Source organism: Melanerpes formicivorus, unplaced genomic scaffold (assembly GCF_026170545.1).
Source record: "Melanerpes formicivorus ecotype bairdi unplaced genomic scaffold, bMelFor1.0.p_v2 SCAF_20, whole genome shotgun sequence".
Taxonomy (NCBI): domain Eukaryota; kingdom Metazoa; phylum Chordata; class Aves; order Piciformes; family Picidae; genus Melanerpes; species Melanerpes formicivorus.
In genome coordinates, this window is record NW_027142372.1 from 12,345,701 (window position 1) to 12,363,792 (window position 18,092).

Genomic DNA, 18,092 nt, shown 5'->3' on the forward strand with positions numbered 1-18,092 from the left:
AGTGAAACTGTTGCCACAAACTGTTTTTCCCAGACTTTAGGTGGCTTTAACAAGTCATGCACACGTTTGTATGACTCAGCCATCTACATTTTTATACATTTATACATCTACATATTTATACATTTAAAAGCTGAAGTTTAAGCTAAATTCCACAGCAATTATGACATTTAGGTTTCTTACATAAAAAGTGATTTATACATCACTTTTATGCATAGAAAGGGTTTAACCATTTTCAACCCCTTCAGTGTTTTTAAACAAATGTTTGTATCATTTGGTTTAGTCGAAAAACAATTCTAACAGACAAAATAAACTTCAACATTTGTGATACAAACATCTGAAGCACAGTAAAAGAAATAATGCTTTAAAAAACCTTCACACAGCCAACTGCTGAGAAACCGAGCTAGTACAACACCTAAACAGAAAAAGATCCCTAAATCAAACTTAAGAGAACAACTTCACAGTTCTTGATATAAGACTTAAACTTGCCTTAAGCTCTCCAGTCATTCTTATTCAGTAACACACCAGCTAGAATTGGTCACATTCCAAAAACATGCCCAAGAAAAGCATTTGCTGAATCATAACTAAATTATGTATTTAGGAGATATTTCTGATGCAGTCACGCAACGAAACTACAATCTCAACTATAGACTGTTTAGAGTTATGTAAGTCCAACCCAAATTCCCGCATGTAATAATAGAGTCTTTTCATTTCGCAATATTGCTAACTGAGGTATCACAGGTCTGATATTTCTGAGTAAAAGTGGTTCATTTTTAATTAGGGAAAACAAGACAAAAGTCAAACAAAATTATCAATACTGTATCTTAATGTAGTGACTGTTTCTTAATAGTTTAAAACACAATATAAAAATACTTATCAACATCTAACTCGAAAACTAATCCCCAGACTATAGCACAAAAAAACCCTTCAGATTTGGGCCTGAAGAAACTAGGATTTTCTTTTATTTAACAATGCTTTATACCTGCATAATAAATTGAGAAATATATTTTTTCAAAACAAACTTATTAGGCCATATGACTGATGACATCAGACTGACCCAACTTAACAAAGCTTCCTGACCTCTGCCTCAGCACTCAAGAAATAGATTTCTGCAAGCACAACTACATGCTGAAGTGAAAAAACCTGAAATACCGTGCTAGCTCCCTGGCCTGCTGTCCAGCCATGCTACATCCCAGTCCCTGCTGCTGTACAAATGGTCTGCATGTTAAAAAATACTTCCTTTAGCTGGGAAGCTTCACCTCTTTAGGACTTATTCTAAAGCATTCATTCAAAATGCAAAAGTTTTTCTACAACTGAATGCTGCAATGCCTAAGCAGTAAGCATTTTCAAAGCAAGAGAACACTAGGATTTTGTAAAAAGCAATACATCCTTGCAAGAAATAATCTCACTATCAGTAGGCATTTTGGGGTTTCTAAGTTATACACTCTTAATTATTCCACAGAATTCCAAAGCCATTTTCAAGCTGATAAATCAAATCCAACACTTGAAACAATCAAACAAACGTTTAATTACATTTACAGAGTTCCTGCAGAAACTACTCATGACCAAAATTAAATTACCCCATACAATAATGTTTCAAACAGTTACACTAGCACGTGGTAAAATTTTGCCAAAGCGGTTTCAAACTGTTTCAATTCCAGTTTTAGTATTTTCAGGTATGCATCTGCACAAGAAACAAGCATACCTCTTAGGACTACATCAAACTGATTCCTTCCAATGTCACACTCATGAACTCAGTGATCCTAAAAGTCTTTTCCAAATGGAAAAGAATTATGATTGATTCTAATGACCTGTCCCACACGGTATCACCTCTAAACCTGTGTGGACATCACTGGATCTCAAGGTCCCAATCGTAGATAACAGACTGGGATTTTGTTATAGAACCTCCAAGAAAAAAGTGGTTTCCAAGCGACAGATTGCTCATGGCCAGCCCCAACACAGGCAAGAGATTGTGACTTGCTCAGCAGTAAGCCGCTTGGTTACACGTCAGTGCGTCAACAACCTCTTTACAGTAACTCCAAATGTACAGTTACCTAAGCACAATTGCTATGACAATGCACATGAACAGACAGCTGAACTGGCCCAGTCCAAAAAACATCAGTAACACAAGCTACACGGTGCAGCAATATGCAAAGCCAAAATATTGAAAACGTTACCAGTGACAAGTTTAAACTTTATTTAAAAGAAATGTGTAGAACTCAAAGAAAAAAAATATAAAGCTTTCCCTGAGCACAAACACACTATTAGTCTTTTATTTATAAGATAAGTTTTCATTTATATCGTCAGACAAAAAAAAAGCACCTGCTTGAAAAGCACACTGAACAGCGTTCAATGGTCTGAGTGGCATCTCACAAAGTATAGCAGGAACGGTGCTTAGAAGAGACTTGAGTTGCATGTCAATACTGGGCTTGGGAAAAAAAAACAAACAACAAACTCTTAACAGAATACTAGGGGAAAGTCTGAAAATTTTCCTGTTGTAACATTACCCCTAGAGTTACTTTTAAAGACACATAATCCCCAAGAGGCTTAATTCAGTCAACTCTGATTTCCCTTTCCTTCTCAAATCATCCCTGCAACCTACACTACTGCGGCTCCTGGGAAGAAATCCCCTCACTTTTTTGGGAGCAGGTATTTCATGCTGCATTTCTCCTGCTGCTCTCCAGATGATTTAAATCTGCAGCGCCATCATTAACCTTGCATTATGTGCATTCAAAGATCCCTTAAGATACCTCAGCCTGATGAACTTTATTTCTGCCACAGATTAAGAGCAACGTCAAAACAGGATCATACACATTTCCACAATATTCCACTTGCAGCTGTGTAAGAAAAGCAGATGGAAAATAACAGTCTCATCTGGGAGGAAGCATGGTAAGTAGGGGTATGGAGAGGACAAGGCTTCATGGAATCCTTGGGGTAAAAAAAAACAAAACAACAAACTACCTCAACTGCCCTTCCACGTTCTCAGCGTTGTTTCCAAACCTCTCCTTTGAGATGGAAAACCAAAATACTAAACCCAAAACACACTGATATGTTTATTCCATTTAGCAATTCACGACTGTAACCCAATTTGACCATTTAGCAGAGATGCACAATATGTTATTACAGATGTTAAAATTCACATGATTGTAACTAGGGGGAGTAAGCATGTACCAATGTACCAAATTGCCTTTCCCGAACCTCAGGATCAGAAAGCGGCAATTCTTGCAGCTAATAACTCCACACCAGGGTTTAATGATCAATTCCTTTAAAAATAAAATCATTCACAAGAGTTAGGATCCAACCTTTTTTAAAAATCCTAGTTTCAAGATACACAAGTTCTGAACTTCTGGGAGTTTCTGAATTTCTTCTTGCATCTCCGAGACCAAGAATGAAAATAAACAATGCTCAGACTTGATGATCTCTGAGGTCTTTTCCAATCTTATTGATTCTGTGATTCAAACAAACCTTAAAAATGAGATAGCATTAGGTGAGACGCTACACAACATACACAAAATCTTTCCTTTCAGATGCTGACACTAACAACTAGCACAGTAAGTTCACAGGGTGGGGAGGGAGGCAAATCATTGCAAAATTAAACATACTTTGTGCAACTGTAAAGTGGTAACTCTTTTCACAGAAGCTGCTGCTCGTGCCCTGGTTTTTAAACTCAATTTCTTTATGATATTACTACTTCAAGAAAATAAATCTGATTTCTACCTATCAAGATTTTGCAATTAAAGTCTGGAAACTGAATTTAAAATATTCTTATACAGCTTTGGAGAGTACCAGAAAATCCCCAAACCTACAATTAAATTCCTGGAAACATCTGAATGAGCCAGATGTATCTGTAATTCTCAATTCCTTCCTGTGCACCTGAAGTGAGGACATTAAAAGACCTGTATCTTTGCCGCCTTCTTGAAGAACGTAACATGGTGAGACTGGAATATTATACAAATAGTCTGCAGATGAGGAACATTTTAAAGAGTATATCATATCTGCAATGTATTTTTTCTATAATACAAGTTCAAGATGTTGAATGAATGAGACTATTGAAACTGGTACAGTGGAAAGGACTTTCAGACTGTTTCCAAAACTCACAAATGAGCTGGCATCACAAATTTTAGCATTCAGTCTCACATGATGTAATGAATCAGTCTTCCCTGTGTCAAGGACCTGCCTCCCAATATAAGCTCTCCTTAAAAAAACCCAATCATTTTAAATACCTTTCACAGCAACATCCCAAACCCATAGAATAGAATAGAATAGAATAGACCAGAATAGACCAGACCAGACCAGACCGGAAAATACCTTTAACATCATCAAGTCCAACCTATCACCCAACACCATCTTACCAACTAAAACATGGCACCAAGTGCCTCATCCAGTGATGGTGACTCCACCACCTCCCTGGGCAGCCCATTCCAAAGGCAAATCACTCTTTCTGTGAAGAACTTCTTCCTAACATCCAGCCTAAACCTCTCCTGGTGCAGCTTGAGACTGTGTCCTCTTGATCTGTTGGTGATTGCCTGGGATTGTCAGTCACTGGTGTTTCCAGTCACAACAAAACTGGAACCAGTTTCTGAGTTAATCTCTGTAATATGATTACAACAGTAAAACATCCATCTGCACTCCAGCAGATTTTACGCCACTTTAAACAGAATACTTCATCAACAACATCACCTTTACATCTTCGAGGTGATGTGTCTAGGTTATAATACAAATCACATTAAACCAATTAACCAAACATCTACACAAGAAAATGTGTTTGCTACCACACAGGAATGAAAGTAAGAATACTTTTATAACTTGAATTACCATAACCGACCATGTGGCATCTTAACTATGCAGACAAAAGCAGCAGCTATGGAATTAATTTCAAGCACAGAGGAGAAAAAAAGTTCTCCCAAAACTCCGAAGGATTAAAATGCCTGATCTCCAGGCTCTCCCCACATTAACTGTTTTGTTGTGCTGTCTGTGAGCACTTAAAAAATGAATGCCAACGTTACCTCACTGCCTGCAATGAACTCTCCACTGGTATTCCAGTCTAGCAACATGAACACCCTCCTGAAGGAATACAAGGAGGAGGAGGAGTACACGTTACACAGCTGCTTGTCCTAGAAAAAAGACTAGAAATAGCACTGCTGATGCATCATCATCTTGGCATCACCTGAGCTACAAGAAAGCTAGGAAAATGAAGTGTCAACTTCTGCTTTCAAGAAGCATTAACATGGCTTTCATCTAACAACCAACAGCTTCAGATCTTACAGTCAAATTAGTTTAAGCTGCAAATTCTTCAACGGCTTTTCCACAAAGGAGTTAAAAATACAGCTTTTGCTTAATGGTGGCAAGGAATAATTCAACTGCATCTAAGCAGAAGGCTTAACAAGTCAAAACTAGTTCAGATATAAATTGAAATTATGAAACGCCTTATGTACACCACACATTATAAAATTGTGCTCACAGAGCTACTTCTGCAAAGTGTACTTATTCTTGAGGCTATTAAGATAGGCTGGAGTAAAGAAACTGAACCATTCAGAGAGAAGTCTGTTTTCTGGCAAGTAAAAAAGGGCACATGAGTATGACAGCACTTGGGTTTTATTAGCAGAGAAAAACACTTTTGCATTAGTCATCCCAGCAGCAAATAAGCTATTTCTCCCTCACCCTTTACTTTTCTTTCATTTTGTCAAGGTTTGTCAAGTTGTTTCAGATTCTGGATTTGCAAGCAACAACTCATAGCCAGGAGCTATGAAGATCTCTGGCCACATATTTATAGCTGTATCATAGCCTAAATAGTAGCATTTTAGTAACTGGTAAATCAGTTTCTGAAAAAAATACTGTGCTGTTCTCTCCTCTTTATGACAAAATAAAGTCTATTATATAAAGGTGTGTGGAAATGAAGTTGTACTTTACAGTAGAGCACTGCATATTAAAGCTTGTAACAGCTGAAAACGTAACAAATCCTGTGCAAACTCTTAGTACAGCTTACAGTCCTTTATCACTAGCCTGCAGCTTAAAACTGGAACATTAACAAATCTACACCGTGCCTGGAGAAAGATCAGAGGTAGGTAAATGTAGGTCAACTAAGCCCATGAGTCAGTGCAACTCTGCCTGCCTAGCATTTAAGCAATCAAAGGCTCAAAAATATGACTGTACCTTCCCTTCTTTTTTTCTTCTACGATTCAGAGCTTCTTGGATGTTATTACAGAATTCTCACAGCTGAAGTTAGGCATTTTCCACACATTTAAAATTAATTAGAGGAGAATTTATTCCACTCTGGACCTCAAAAAAATAATAAAATTATCAAATTATCATTCTCTCTCCTCTGATCAGAGGAAAGAACAGATCACTGCCTAGTACAAAAGCTGGTGAAATTTCAGGTGTGGCCACAGCAGGTTTAGTGAACAAATGGCCCTGAGAGCCTGACACTATCACAGGGACACAAGATGGATCAGAACAGTTGGTCCTATTTCAAATATTCACAAAGGAAGAGCAGTCTGTGCTCTTTCATTATTATCTGAAATAGTTCTGTAATTGACGGAAACAAACAGGGGCAAAACATCATAAAATAACCATGCAAAAAACTGTGAAAACACAAGCCAGTATCTTAAACCCAAACAAATTTGGCTTCATCAAAAAAAGGCGCTCCTGAGCATTCTTGTTTTTCAAACAGCCAGCAGTGCAGCCAGTCCAAGGAAGCTGTCTATAAAGTGCTGACTGTGGTTAACAGTGGAGGAGAAAGGGAGTAGATGATAAAACACAATCCTTAATCTTGCAGACACCATTGCCTTTATGAGCATGGTGTACCTTCCCCAGCTACATAAAGAGTCTCCTATCTTCTGGTCTCCACAGGACTGCCCCAGCAATAAAACCTCTACTGTTTCTATTTAAAGTTTTCTCAAATTTATATTTTCCTTTTCTTCCAGAAAACAAAGAGCATGCTCCAAAACAGACACAATTTTATTTAGTCAATCTTAACAGTATAAAGAGGGAAATGCACCTCTATCACTTATATGTGATCATAAAGCAATGCCCACTGACAGGAGGATTTTATCTACATTTTGTATACCTTTTAATTTCCATCCTGTGTAAAAGGATTAGATATTCTACCAAACAAAGTATCTTCCTTGAGCTTTTCACTGCAGCCAAGGTAAGAACATAGGTTTATGCCTTACACAAGCAAGAGCTGCAGTGAAGATCATTCATTTTGGGGCCACAGCTGGAACACCTAAGTGCACACCAGACAGTGAGCAAGAGGACAGATAACTCAACTGTCAGGGCTGTTTACATCAAGTCTTAGCTCTCTAAAGAGCAAAAGATGGAATTTCTGACACTTCTACACCAGCATCTTCACCACTACAAGCCCACAAATATCTGCCAGTAATTCAGAGCAGTAACATTTTCCATTCTAGTTATTTCCTTGCAATGTCAAATCAAAATAAAAGCCAAAGAAAAACACTTTCTATTAAACAGGCAGACACTCCTTGTAAATATCAAAAGAAAAACAGATTCTTCCAAAATAGGAAAACAAATAAAATAAATACCTTCCTGGTTTTGAATTCAGGAATAGTTGCTGGTAAAACACCTCTATCTTCACACCCTCCAGGAGCCTGAAAACACCGTCTTCAAGCTGGTTGCTCATAATTCGGCAAACACATTTATTTCAAGCTCTGAGTTACTAGTTACTCAGTCTAATGCACAAATTGTAAACTCTCCCTATCAAGAGGAACAAAAATTAAGACCCGAATTACCTGGAATTTATCTACTGTCTTTTCACCTAATCATCAGTCACAACACTTTTTTGTGTCTGAGTTCCCACTAGATCACCCTTTCAAACTGTTCAGAGAAGATATGAAAGCAAGGTGTTGAAAAGAAGCAAGATTTTTGCTTGGTCACCTTAACCTTGAATTCAGATCTAAATTAGCTGACTCAGTTGCAATGAGAGTGAGTTACAGTGTTTAGTCTGAATCAGAATGACTTTCAGTCTATGAAGGGCATGCTCCTCATTTCACAGGGGACGCACAGTTCCATAGCAGAGGAATTGAGATGTAGCCCTATCTACACTAACCATATGGGGTGCCCAGGTATCTTATTTGCTTATCCATCTTTAGAGGTCGTTGTTCAGCAAAAGAGCATCGCTTTAAGTCTTCCAACAGCTTGTTAAACTGTTTACAATCCTACTCAGGGTGATGCTGAGAATGCTTTTTCCTCTTCTCAGTGTGAAGGTACAACATGCTGCTACTGTTTACAGCAAATAGCATGGCTATGCAAACTAAGGAGAAACTTGAAAATGTGGGGGAGGGGGATGGCTCAAAATTAATTTGTGGAAAGTATCACAAAATAAATAACATGAAAATGTGACTTGCTGTTGATAACTTCTTAAGAACTGATCTAACTTTATTGAGCTCTTGGAGAGACATACTACTACCTAGGCTACTTGGAGAACACGTATTTTTTTCCAGAAAAACAAAACACTCCTGATTAGTGCAAGTAGAAAGCCTGAACATGACTTTTGGACAAACTACCTCCAATTTAATTTTTACCCATGCAACTCCATTTGTGAGCCACTTCCCAAAGCTGTGGTCCAATCTCTAAGGAACAGCCAAATCTGGAGACTTCAAAATCCATTGTTGAGACTCAGAACAGGAGGTCTCTGGTCATGAAATTACATGTGGTATGTTGGGGTGGTGGCTTTAGGCTATTCCTTTAAAATTTAGTTACAGATTTTGAGCAGAAAAGTAGAAAAATATAAATAAATCACTATTGGGTGCAAAAAAAGGAAAACAAAAAAGGAAAATAATCTTTTCAAATTCATTGGATAAATATCTAGAATAAGAGGATCTGTACCATAACAAGTCTTCCCTTTTCTCTTCTCTTCTGATCTCTGACTGTTTTGCTTCACTCAGGAGAGATAACCTGCTTATTGTCTAGCTTTGGCTAAGTTTAACTTCTCTGCTCCTTTCTCTTGTCCCTTTTGTACAGGGTGGTAGGGAGGGAGAAGCTAGTAGCTTCCTCTTGTCCTTGGCCAGGGAGGTCCTTGTGCTGTTTATTAATTGTAAATATCTGTATAATATTGTAAATACTGCATGTTTGGTACATATTCATCGCATGCCATTGTAGAGTGTAGTTTTTGCTGGTAAATACAGCTTCATTTGCTTCTGGGTTGGTCTGGCAAAAGTTAATGCTGGGGGAAACTTCGACCCACCACAGGTGGTGTGATGTGGGTGACGTGGTGTGGTGGGTGCTGTGGGCACCGTGGTAATGTTGTGTAGTGCTGTGGGTGTGGTGCAGAGTGGGGTGGGGTGATGGGGTGTGGGTGGCATGGTGGGGCACGCGTGATGCGGTGCGGGGTGGGCAACGCGGTGGTGTGCATGCATATCTGCAACTCCAGCACCTTCTATCTTCACCCTCATCTACCTACAGTATAAAGGAGCAAGATCATTTTACGACACCCCACGTAAATACCAGCAAATTTAATCCATAACGTGGACAAACTTGAGCAACAATGGTGACACCACACCATCCTATTTCACCATGCCTATTGTGAATTTATACTTTCCACTTTTGAAAAACACCCATTTAGGCAGCTTTTGAAAGAACATGGGGCTGTACATTGCCTCCTCTGGTCCCAAATCCAATTAAAAAAAAAATCTCCTGCAAATCATAAAAACACATTTGGCAAATACAACCAGTCAGTCATATTATTGTTTGAAACAGATGTCTTGAAAATACGACAGAAAATACAAACTGAACTAAGTTCCAAATTAGTGATGCCTGCCATTATAAAATATTGCAACCTCTGGCTACTCCGTAAACATGGTAGATGCACTGAACACTGATACCTGGAGCTAACCTTCAAAGATAACATAGTAAATAGGTGCTCATTAATTACAAGCACTTTCTTAAAATGTCCTAAAATAAAGAAATTTGAAGCACACATATACAAGACTTGGCACACAAACCAAACAGCTACAAAATACCTCAGCTCTTAGCTCAGCACTAAGTTTTGCCTAGAAAAAAGTGAAAATCTCAGACTAACCATGAAGTCACACCAATGCAAAAATAGTGTACACATACTGTAGCTCAGTGCACAATCAAGCACTGGGAACGAGGGATGCTTCCAAACCACTACAACTTTCAACTCACCATTACAAGCTGCAGCACAAAATGAAGGAAAAAAACCTGTGCACGCAGCTGCCCTGACACTTCTGGGTGAAGACTGATGAGAACTCGGGGAAATCTCTATTTTAAGTATGTAATTAGATCAAAGCAGAAAACCATAATGGCCTTTTTGTGACAATCATTAGTACTAAGGGAAATACAAGTCCATTGCCTTTATTCTCCACAATTAAGGAACTCCCAGTCTTTGGCAACATCTGAAACACTACATACCAGCCTTGGTTACAGTCCTTTGGAGTCACAGTAACAAGAGTGACCACTACAGTTCAGCGTTGTGTTTTAACAAAGTTCAAAAGACTGACAGGGCAAACCTGTTGTCATGATCAAACTCAACAGCTTTATTTCCTCTGCTCCAAAAGTCGACTGCTCCTCTTTCACACTTCCATGATGCTGATTCACTTACATTTTCTGTTGCTTACAAAGCCAGGATGCTAATTTTATGTATCTCTTTCTTGCTTGCTATGAAAGCATATTAACAGCATAAACACTTCTTTTTGTTGTCCTAAGTTTTATTAGGAAGCTTTCATTGTGCTTTGCAGAAGCTTAACGCTTTTTGTTAAGGGGCCATAGGCTTGGTCACAGCCATTAGCAAAGAAGAAGAAAATGAGGAGTATTAGGAATTGCCTAAGTAAGGTGCCTTTAATTTTTTTTCAGTTTTCAATTAACTACAGTGCTCCACAAAAATTTTCAAACAGTGGTAGCTTTGGTTTTGTATCCCAAAGGCTGCAGAGGAACAGAAAATGAGGTTTTCCAGGCTTTAAGGACATTACAGCACCATTTCTTACTTTCCCTGCTAACAGCTAGCGACCCTTAGAGACCGTATGATTTAATGGATACAATGAAGTAGGCTGGAACTTAAACTTGACTCTTCTTGCCATTCAGCTGTAACTTTTGCTGACGATTCTTTCCCTCTCTTCTTTATTTCTCTCTCCTTTTATCCTACCTAGTCATATTTAAAATGACAAGATCATCCCATATGATGTACCAGAAGAGCGTAATTTTTAAACATATACCCTCCTAAGTACCATCATCCACAACCATTATTTGAATACAAGTAATCTAATTGCCCATTGCTAGCATTAAACTAAGTAGCTCAACTTTTTCCATCTCCTTCTGCATCCGACCTAATGTTTGCAGCATGAATCAAAGGGATTATCAGTATCTTTCCTCTATCTACCCCTTTTTCTATCAGCCATTTCTTTAACTCCCACAAGGTTAGCTTTGAATTAATTTCCCTCTTTACAACTTACTCTCAGCCTGTTCAAATGAGAGCAATGTGCAAAAGTAACTCTGCTTCACCAGACAGTCAGGAGTGAGAGTATCTGTGGTTTAATACCATGTACAGCATCTGAAGTCTTGATACCTTCACACAATGACAATCACCACATCTAAAGTCACTCATGACATCCAATACCTGGTAACCCCACCTGCATTCTAGAGCTTTCAATGCTAGTAATAGGGGATCTTTAACCAACTTAAACCATACGTTTATATTTGCAATACAAGCTAAAGGGCAAGCTATATACACATACATCCCAGACAGGTACGTGCATATGGCAAAGCTGCTAAGTGCTCATGAAAGTAAGAGCACTACCTTGACACTGTAGGAATCACTACTGGCAATGTGTTGCTACACTGCCTACAAAGGAATCCCACTCCAACAAGACAAAACATTTTCAGGAGAGAAGCCTTCTCTTCTTTGCATGAATGACATGTAACTTCTCTATTTTAAGTTAAACTGCTAAACCCATTGCCAGTCTGCAACATTCATGGGAAAAAACGAGGCAGGAAATCTGTGAATCACTACAGCAGGATCTAAATGATGCATGAAAACTCATGCCTGCTGCACCAAGGGAATACAGCACTGCTGTTTTTGCTCCTATGTTCAGCTTGATTGAAAAAAAGTCTTTCATATACAGAATTCTTTGACAAAAAACTACATTCTCAATTTTTAAATGTGTATGTTGACATAACCTTCAAAGATATGTTGTTCTTTGGAGTTTCTTACAGCTCAGATGGTTTTCCACCCCAAAGGTGAACCCAAATCAGGGGGTTTTAGCAAAGTAAAAAAAAAAAAAATTACAGAACCCTTAAGTGATTTTCCAGTTTGTGCTAACATTATACACATAATGGAGGCTGATCCATATACCTTTCTTTCCTACTTCCATACATGATATCAATTCACATACATTAGTGCGAGTAGCAAAATTCCCAAAGCACTTTTGCACACTTCAGTGTGTGCGGCACTAACATTTGTCACTACCATAGACCTCAAATTTTTTGTCAAGCAAATGCTCTTCCATAAGGTGTATGATTTAAATAAGCTTACACAAACACTTTTTTAGGGCTGCTGTGATTTAACTTACCTCCTGCCTAACCAGAGGTGAAGAAAAACAGACCTTGTAGCACAAACCAAAGATCAATAAATCCTATGCTGTCAAACAAGGAGGAAACGCTCTTTGGTGTATTTAAACGATCAAGAACATCTGCAGTTAAAGTAGGTATTAGAGAGTCAAATGCAAAATGAAAAATACTAATGTACTTCCAAGTTTTCTCTATTAGAGCGTTAATGAATATGTTAATGTGAGCACTAATCTAACAAAACCCTCAGCCTGGCACCATTACTGGGAACACTTGAACCACGTAGCCTTAAACGCACATGTTACTATGTCACAAAATAAAAATAGAGTTTAGAATCCCAATTCTTAAATGAACTGCTCCTTTATGGAGGGTTTGTGTGTGCTTGTACCCCTATGCACACAGACACGCATGTACACACACACACTTTTTCCCCCCACCATGAAGCATAATCCTATTGTTCCATAATCCCCAGTTGTACGTTTAATGATCACACATAAAACACTTCCATCGAAAAGAAAAAACGCAGTACTAGCACGTTTAATTCTTTGGAAATGAACATCTACATTGCTGAAATGGCATTAGAGTGACAAATGACCATAATCCAATGGCCCAAGGCCAGCAACTTCTATTACAACAGATCTGGCCGGTTTGTACGACACAGCATGTTGTGTGTATATCACTACACAGAAATGAGACTGCTTAGTTTACCTATAAACAAACCCCACTTCACTTTACAAGTATTTCAATAGCTACTAGAATGGAAAAAGCAGTGTGTCTAAGCAACTGCCCACAAAAACTTGATTTATTAATGGGTAAATGGCTGGATTCATTCTAAAAAGTCTCCCAATCAGTGCTATACCCTCAAATGCACAGAAGAAAAAGAGCAGTGATTCACAAAAACTGTCAGGTTTATTCTATTATTTGCATGCTGCCATATAGTTCCAAATTTAAGTTCTATGTCAGTTTTTTCCCAGACTGGCTTTTTTAAGCTAACCAACCCACATTCACCCGCTATGCTCTGTGTGGATTCACCATTCACATTTTAGAAAGGCAAATGATACCTTCTGGCTACCTAAACTCACAACTTCAGCTGCAGCCTGAATTCCTGACACCAGAGAAGCCTGAAACTACTCACTCCAGATGCAAAAGCCTGAGTGCGAGAATGAACCCACACCCTTCTGAGTGACAAAAGTGGGACCAAAAAAAGGCAGGGAAAACATATCCAGCTTCTGCATCACCTTAAAATACAGAACAGCAAGTGAATGGGACAGAGGAGATGCAGCAGCTACTGCAGGATGCTACACTCGAACACCTCTCCAAAGCCACCCACTGGTAGACACTGCCCCGACCCATCTTTTGTTTTCAGGGTTACCTCCTCCCCCTTCCCCAGTTTTCACTGTATTTCAGGAACCTGACAGAACCCACACTGCCCTCTCTCCACACACTTCTTCATGCCTGTAAGGACACTGGCACATCCGACACATCTGCAGAATATCATAAGAAATTCTCATCCAGCTGTGTGATGACCCTTTTTTTAAGATTATTTGTGATACAGACTGATTTCCTAATCAATTGAGGTCACCCACAAACATCAGGTAATACACTGCAAAGACAGCACAGAACAAATGCCTACAGACTGCTGCTTGCCTTTTATTTTTTTCTTCTTCCAGAAACAGCAGTGGCTTAAGGGAACATCAAACTACACCCTGCCAGGGAGCCACACTCCAAGCCAGCCATAAAAGAGGTAGTTTGCAGTGCAGTATTTCAGGGAGTCAGATTGCATGCCATGTCCCGAGTTCCAGTTATTCTGGTTGCCAGGCTAGACAGGCTTGGGTGAGGATGAGCAGCTCATGAGCTTGTTCAGCTTTTTATGAACATGAACTCTACTGGTTTTTACTTCAGCTGGGTTTGGGGGAAACAAAGTACACTTAAAATGGCACCGAGTTCATCTGACACCACAGTAATGGTGAAAGAACAAAACAAGCATAAATGATTCATTCTGCTATGGTATCCTTTATTCTGCTTAACTTGTTTTCACAAGATTTATAGATGGTGTGTTTGTATTCTTTCTATGATTAACAATAGGAAAAGTGGTTAAAACAACTGTTTAGACAGTTCCTACAGCATCACTCTTTTCAAACAGGGAAACAGTTTTATAATACATCCTTTCTCCCCCTGCAAAGATTTTTAGCTGACCTTGATGACAAATAGCTTTGACTACATTCAGTGCTAAATCAGCTCAATGTATCTACTGTCATACGAAACTTGTAGCAATACAACAGGTTTACTTTGAGCTCACCTTAGTAGAAAAAACAATCTTAGAGATTCTGAATATATTCAGAACACACCCAGAAAACTGACAGCAACACTTAAATATCTCCTTAAACGATTATGAAATAATGACATAGAACACAGAGGTACAAACGACCAGCAGTATCTGTTTTACCATGTACCCCTGTGCTTGCTGACTAGGTGGCCGGGCAAAATTAATGTCCTTTTGAAAATACAGTATGGTCTCGTTTCATGATTCATTTGTTACAATGTGCAAACTGATGAAGTATTCCTGCCCACTATTACATGAATCCATTAACTGGCAGGAATCTGACTGTGCATTGCAGCTATTAGAAGAACATGATTTTCCTGAAGACTTTTTTTCTCCCGTGGGACAGAAAAAAAAATGTTTCAGTTACAGTATACTCAAATTCACAGGCATGGAAAAACCAAACACTTTAGCCTAGAACTCTGCATTCTGAGACATATGACTAAATAGCATAATGAATAAATAACACAATGACTAAATAATGATTTTTAGTCTTCAGATCAGAACGTGCAACTGTTATCAAAACTATTTTTTTCTACTTAGCTGCAGAAATATCACCCTAAAATAAAAAGGAAACACCTACATGCAAAACTGCATTCCTAAGTTTATCTTCGTTATCTTCTTTCCATCCAAAAAAGTCCAAACCAGTTACCTCACTTCAGCACTGTGCTCTAGAATATGCAGCCACATAAATCCTAGGCAGTATTTAAACAGACTGGTTACAACGGGGCGGGGGGAGGGAAAACACAAAACCAGGCTGTTTTAATGATACAAAGATCTTATAGATTTGCTTCCCAACTGCATATAAATTTAATCAGCAATCCTCATGAGACCTAAATATCTATCTTTTCCTAAACAGGGCATTGATTCAAAAGTCTGTGTACAAGTAACTGCTAAACATGAATTTGCAGTTTACTTTTAATTATAGCCTCACCATAAACTAAATCATCCACTGAACTCTCTTTGTTTCACGGTACACCAATTTAATTAACTACAGACAGAAAAACTTCCTTAATTCTTCTAGTTCAACAAGAAAACTGCAATGTAAAACCCAGTCTGTTATCAGACTGACCACATGCACTGCGGTCTGGTACTGAGGAGAGAGGAAAAGCAGCTAGTCAAACATCCCCCAAGTGGGACACTGAATCCAACTATTATTTACCAGGAGACTGAAAAAAAGTCCAAATGTAAGTGAGATTCCTCCACTTTGAAAGAAAAGTTGGAGGATAAAATAGTTTTAAAACAATTTAAAACAAGCTCCAGGAACTGCAACTGCACTCAGATCACTCATGTTAATAAAATTCCACCCCTCTTTCTCTCAAACATAAATAAATCAAGCTGGACATGAACGGTCACGACAGTTTTCACTGATTACAAATTTCTCTTTGTGGGAAAAATCACTGTCAGTGCCACCAGGGCACAACTTTTAGATGTGGACCTTAACTGTCCTTCAGAAAAAAAAAACCAAACCATAATTAAGAATAAAGCATCATCTTCTTTGAAACTTACGTTTTATGAAAGGTACTTTCCACCACAAAATACCCTTAATGAAATTATCTTTAACGCGTTTAAAGTTTTCTAAACTTCACCATTTGCGGGAGAACAAAGTCGCACAAAAATCCTCCAAATAAACACCTCAGATCACATACTTGCCTGGGATTTAGCCTGATATTTTTGCTTTAAAGCTTTTTGGGGTGGAAAAAAAATCTCACAGTAAAGACATAATGAAGCTAACCCGTTGAATCGTTTGCTCTAAGCACACGCTAAATCAGACCACGACTCGAGCTTTTAACTTCCAGCGCAAAACTACCACGATCGCAGTTTTGGGTTGGGTTTTTTTTTCACTCCGTGCACAAATCTTCTGGCTGGCTGAGTTAGTGGGAGACAGGGAAACTGCACACGCATCCCCATGCACAGAAATCTTGCAACACTCAGCCCTTTGCACCCCAATGCACTGAGGTTTATGGAGTGTTTGGGCGGGGAGGGAGGGGGGGGGAGAGACAGGATTAGTTTACAAATCTCCTTATTCCCTTCTCATTATAGAATCGCTTCTGTCTCTCCTCACCTCAAAAAAAAAAAAAAAAAGAAAAAAAGAAAAAAAAAAAATAAGCTCAGGCTACTCTCTTCCAACCATCGCCTTCTCGCAACGGCTCAGATGGGAGTACAGCATCGATTTCACCCCACAGAGGACTCCCGCAGGCCTCCTCCTCCCCTCCGCTTCTTCCCCCCGGCCGAGGCACGGCAACGCCGGCGAGACGAGGGGACGAACCCCAACCCGCTGGGCCTCTGCACGGGGCAGGGCCGCCGCCGAGAGCACAGGAGGCTGTCGTCCCGCCCGGCAGGGAGGCCCCTCCACCGCCCTGAGGAGATTCAATGAAGCTGCAGAATCACCCTGGGCCTAGTCCGGGCCACCATGCTCCCCCCCTTCGGCGAGCCGCGGCGCGGGGCCCAGCTACCCCTCAGAACCCGTCAGAAAAAAACCCGCAGCAACGCAGGCATGCAGCGAGGGGTCGGCCAGTACCTGAGCGCTGTTCACAGCCATGGCGCCCCGCGTCCGTAGGGAGCTCGGCGTCTCCCGGGCGCCTCACGCTGCTGCCCCCCGCCGCCGCCATCTTCTCTCTCGCACGCACCAGCCGGGCGGGCAGGCGGCGCGTACTGCGCCTGCGTACGGCGCCGCCGGGGAGGGGCGGGGAGGGCCGGGCGCACCTCTGCGCCTGCGCGCGGGACGGGCAGCGCTGGCGGGCGGGGGCGGTGCAAGCGCAGTGGCGGCCGAGCAAGGGGCCCGGTGGCGGGTGGTAGAGGGTGCAGTAGGGCTAGGGGCTTTGAGAGGCGAGGGGCCACCCTCGGGGCCGCCTTCCTACGGAGGGAGCTGGGAAACCCGAGGCGGGAAGGAGGGCGAGGCTGCCAAGAAAGTTCGCATTCAGCCCTAAGGGGCGGAGGAGTTGCCGTGAGGCGAGCGGCCATGAGGCCACCGTGAGGCGGGCTCAGGCTGAGGCAGTGGCGGGAGACTGGTCCCACATTGCTGAGGCTGCAGCCGCGCAGCCTGTGGCTCGGCTGTGAGTAACCTGGAAGAGGTACAATGCGGCCGGCCCTGTGCTACTGGGCTAAGGTAGTGCCGTGCAGCAGAAAGGCAGGTGGAAAGAGGCCAGCAGCCAGGCTGCCCCCAAGCAATTAATCGTGGGTTCACCTCGAAAGATTGTAAAAGGCCGTGTGCCAAGGGTTACTGCAGCAGGTGAGA

General features: G+C 40.5%; 1 protein-coding gene across 1 annotated transcript in view; it reads right to left on the bottom strand.

Moving 5' to 3' along the window:
• Positions 1-17,487, bottom strand: part of USP10 (ubiquitin specific peptidase 10) — a 51,606-nt gene extending 34,119 nt beyond the window's left edge. The window contains exon 1 of the mRNA XM_068150840.1: positions 17,376-17,487. Coding sequence (XP_068006941.1) covers positions 17,376-17,396 — 21 coding nt within the window. The 5' untranslated portion in view covers positions 17,397-17,487. The remainder of the gene's footprint in view (positions 1-17,375) is intronic.
• Positions 17,488-18,092: the final 605 nt, after the last annotated feature.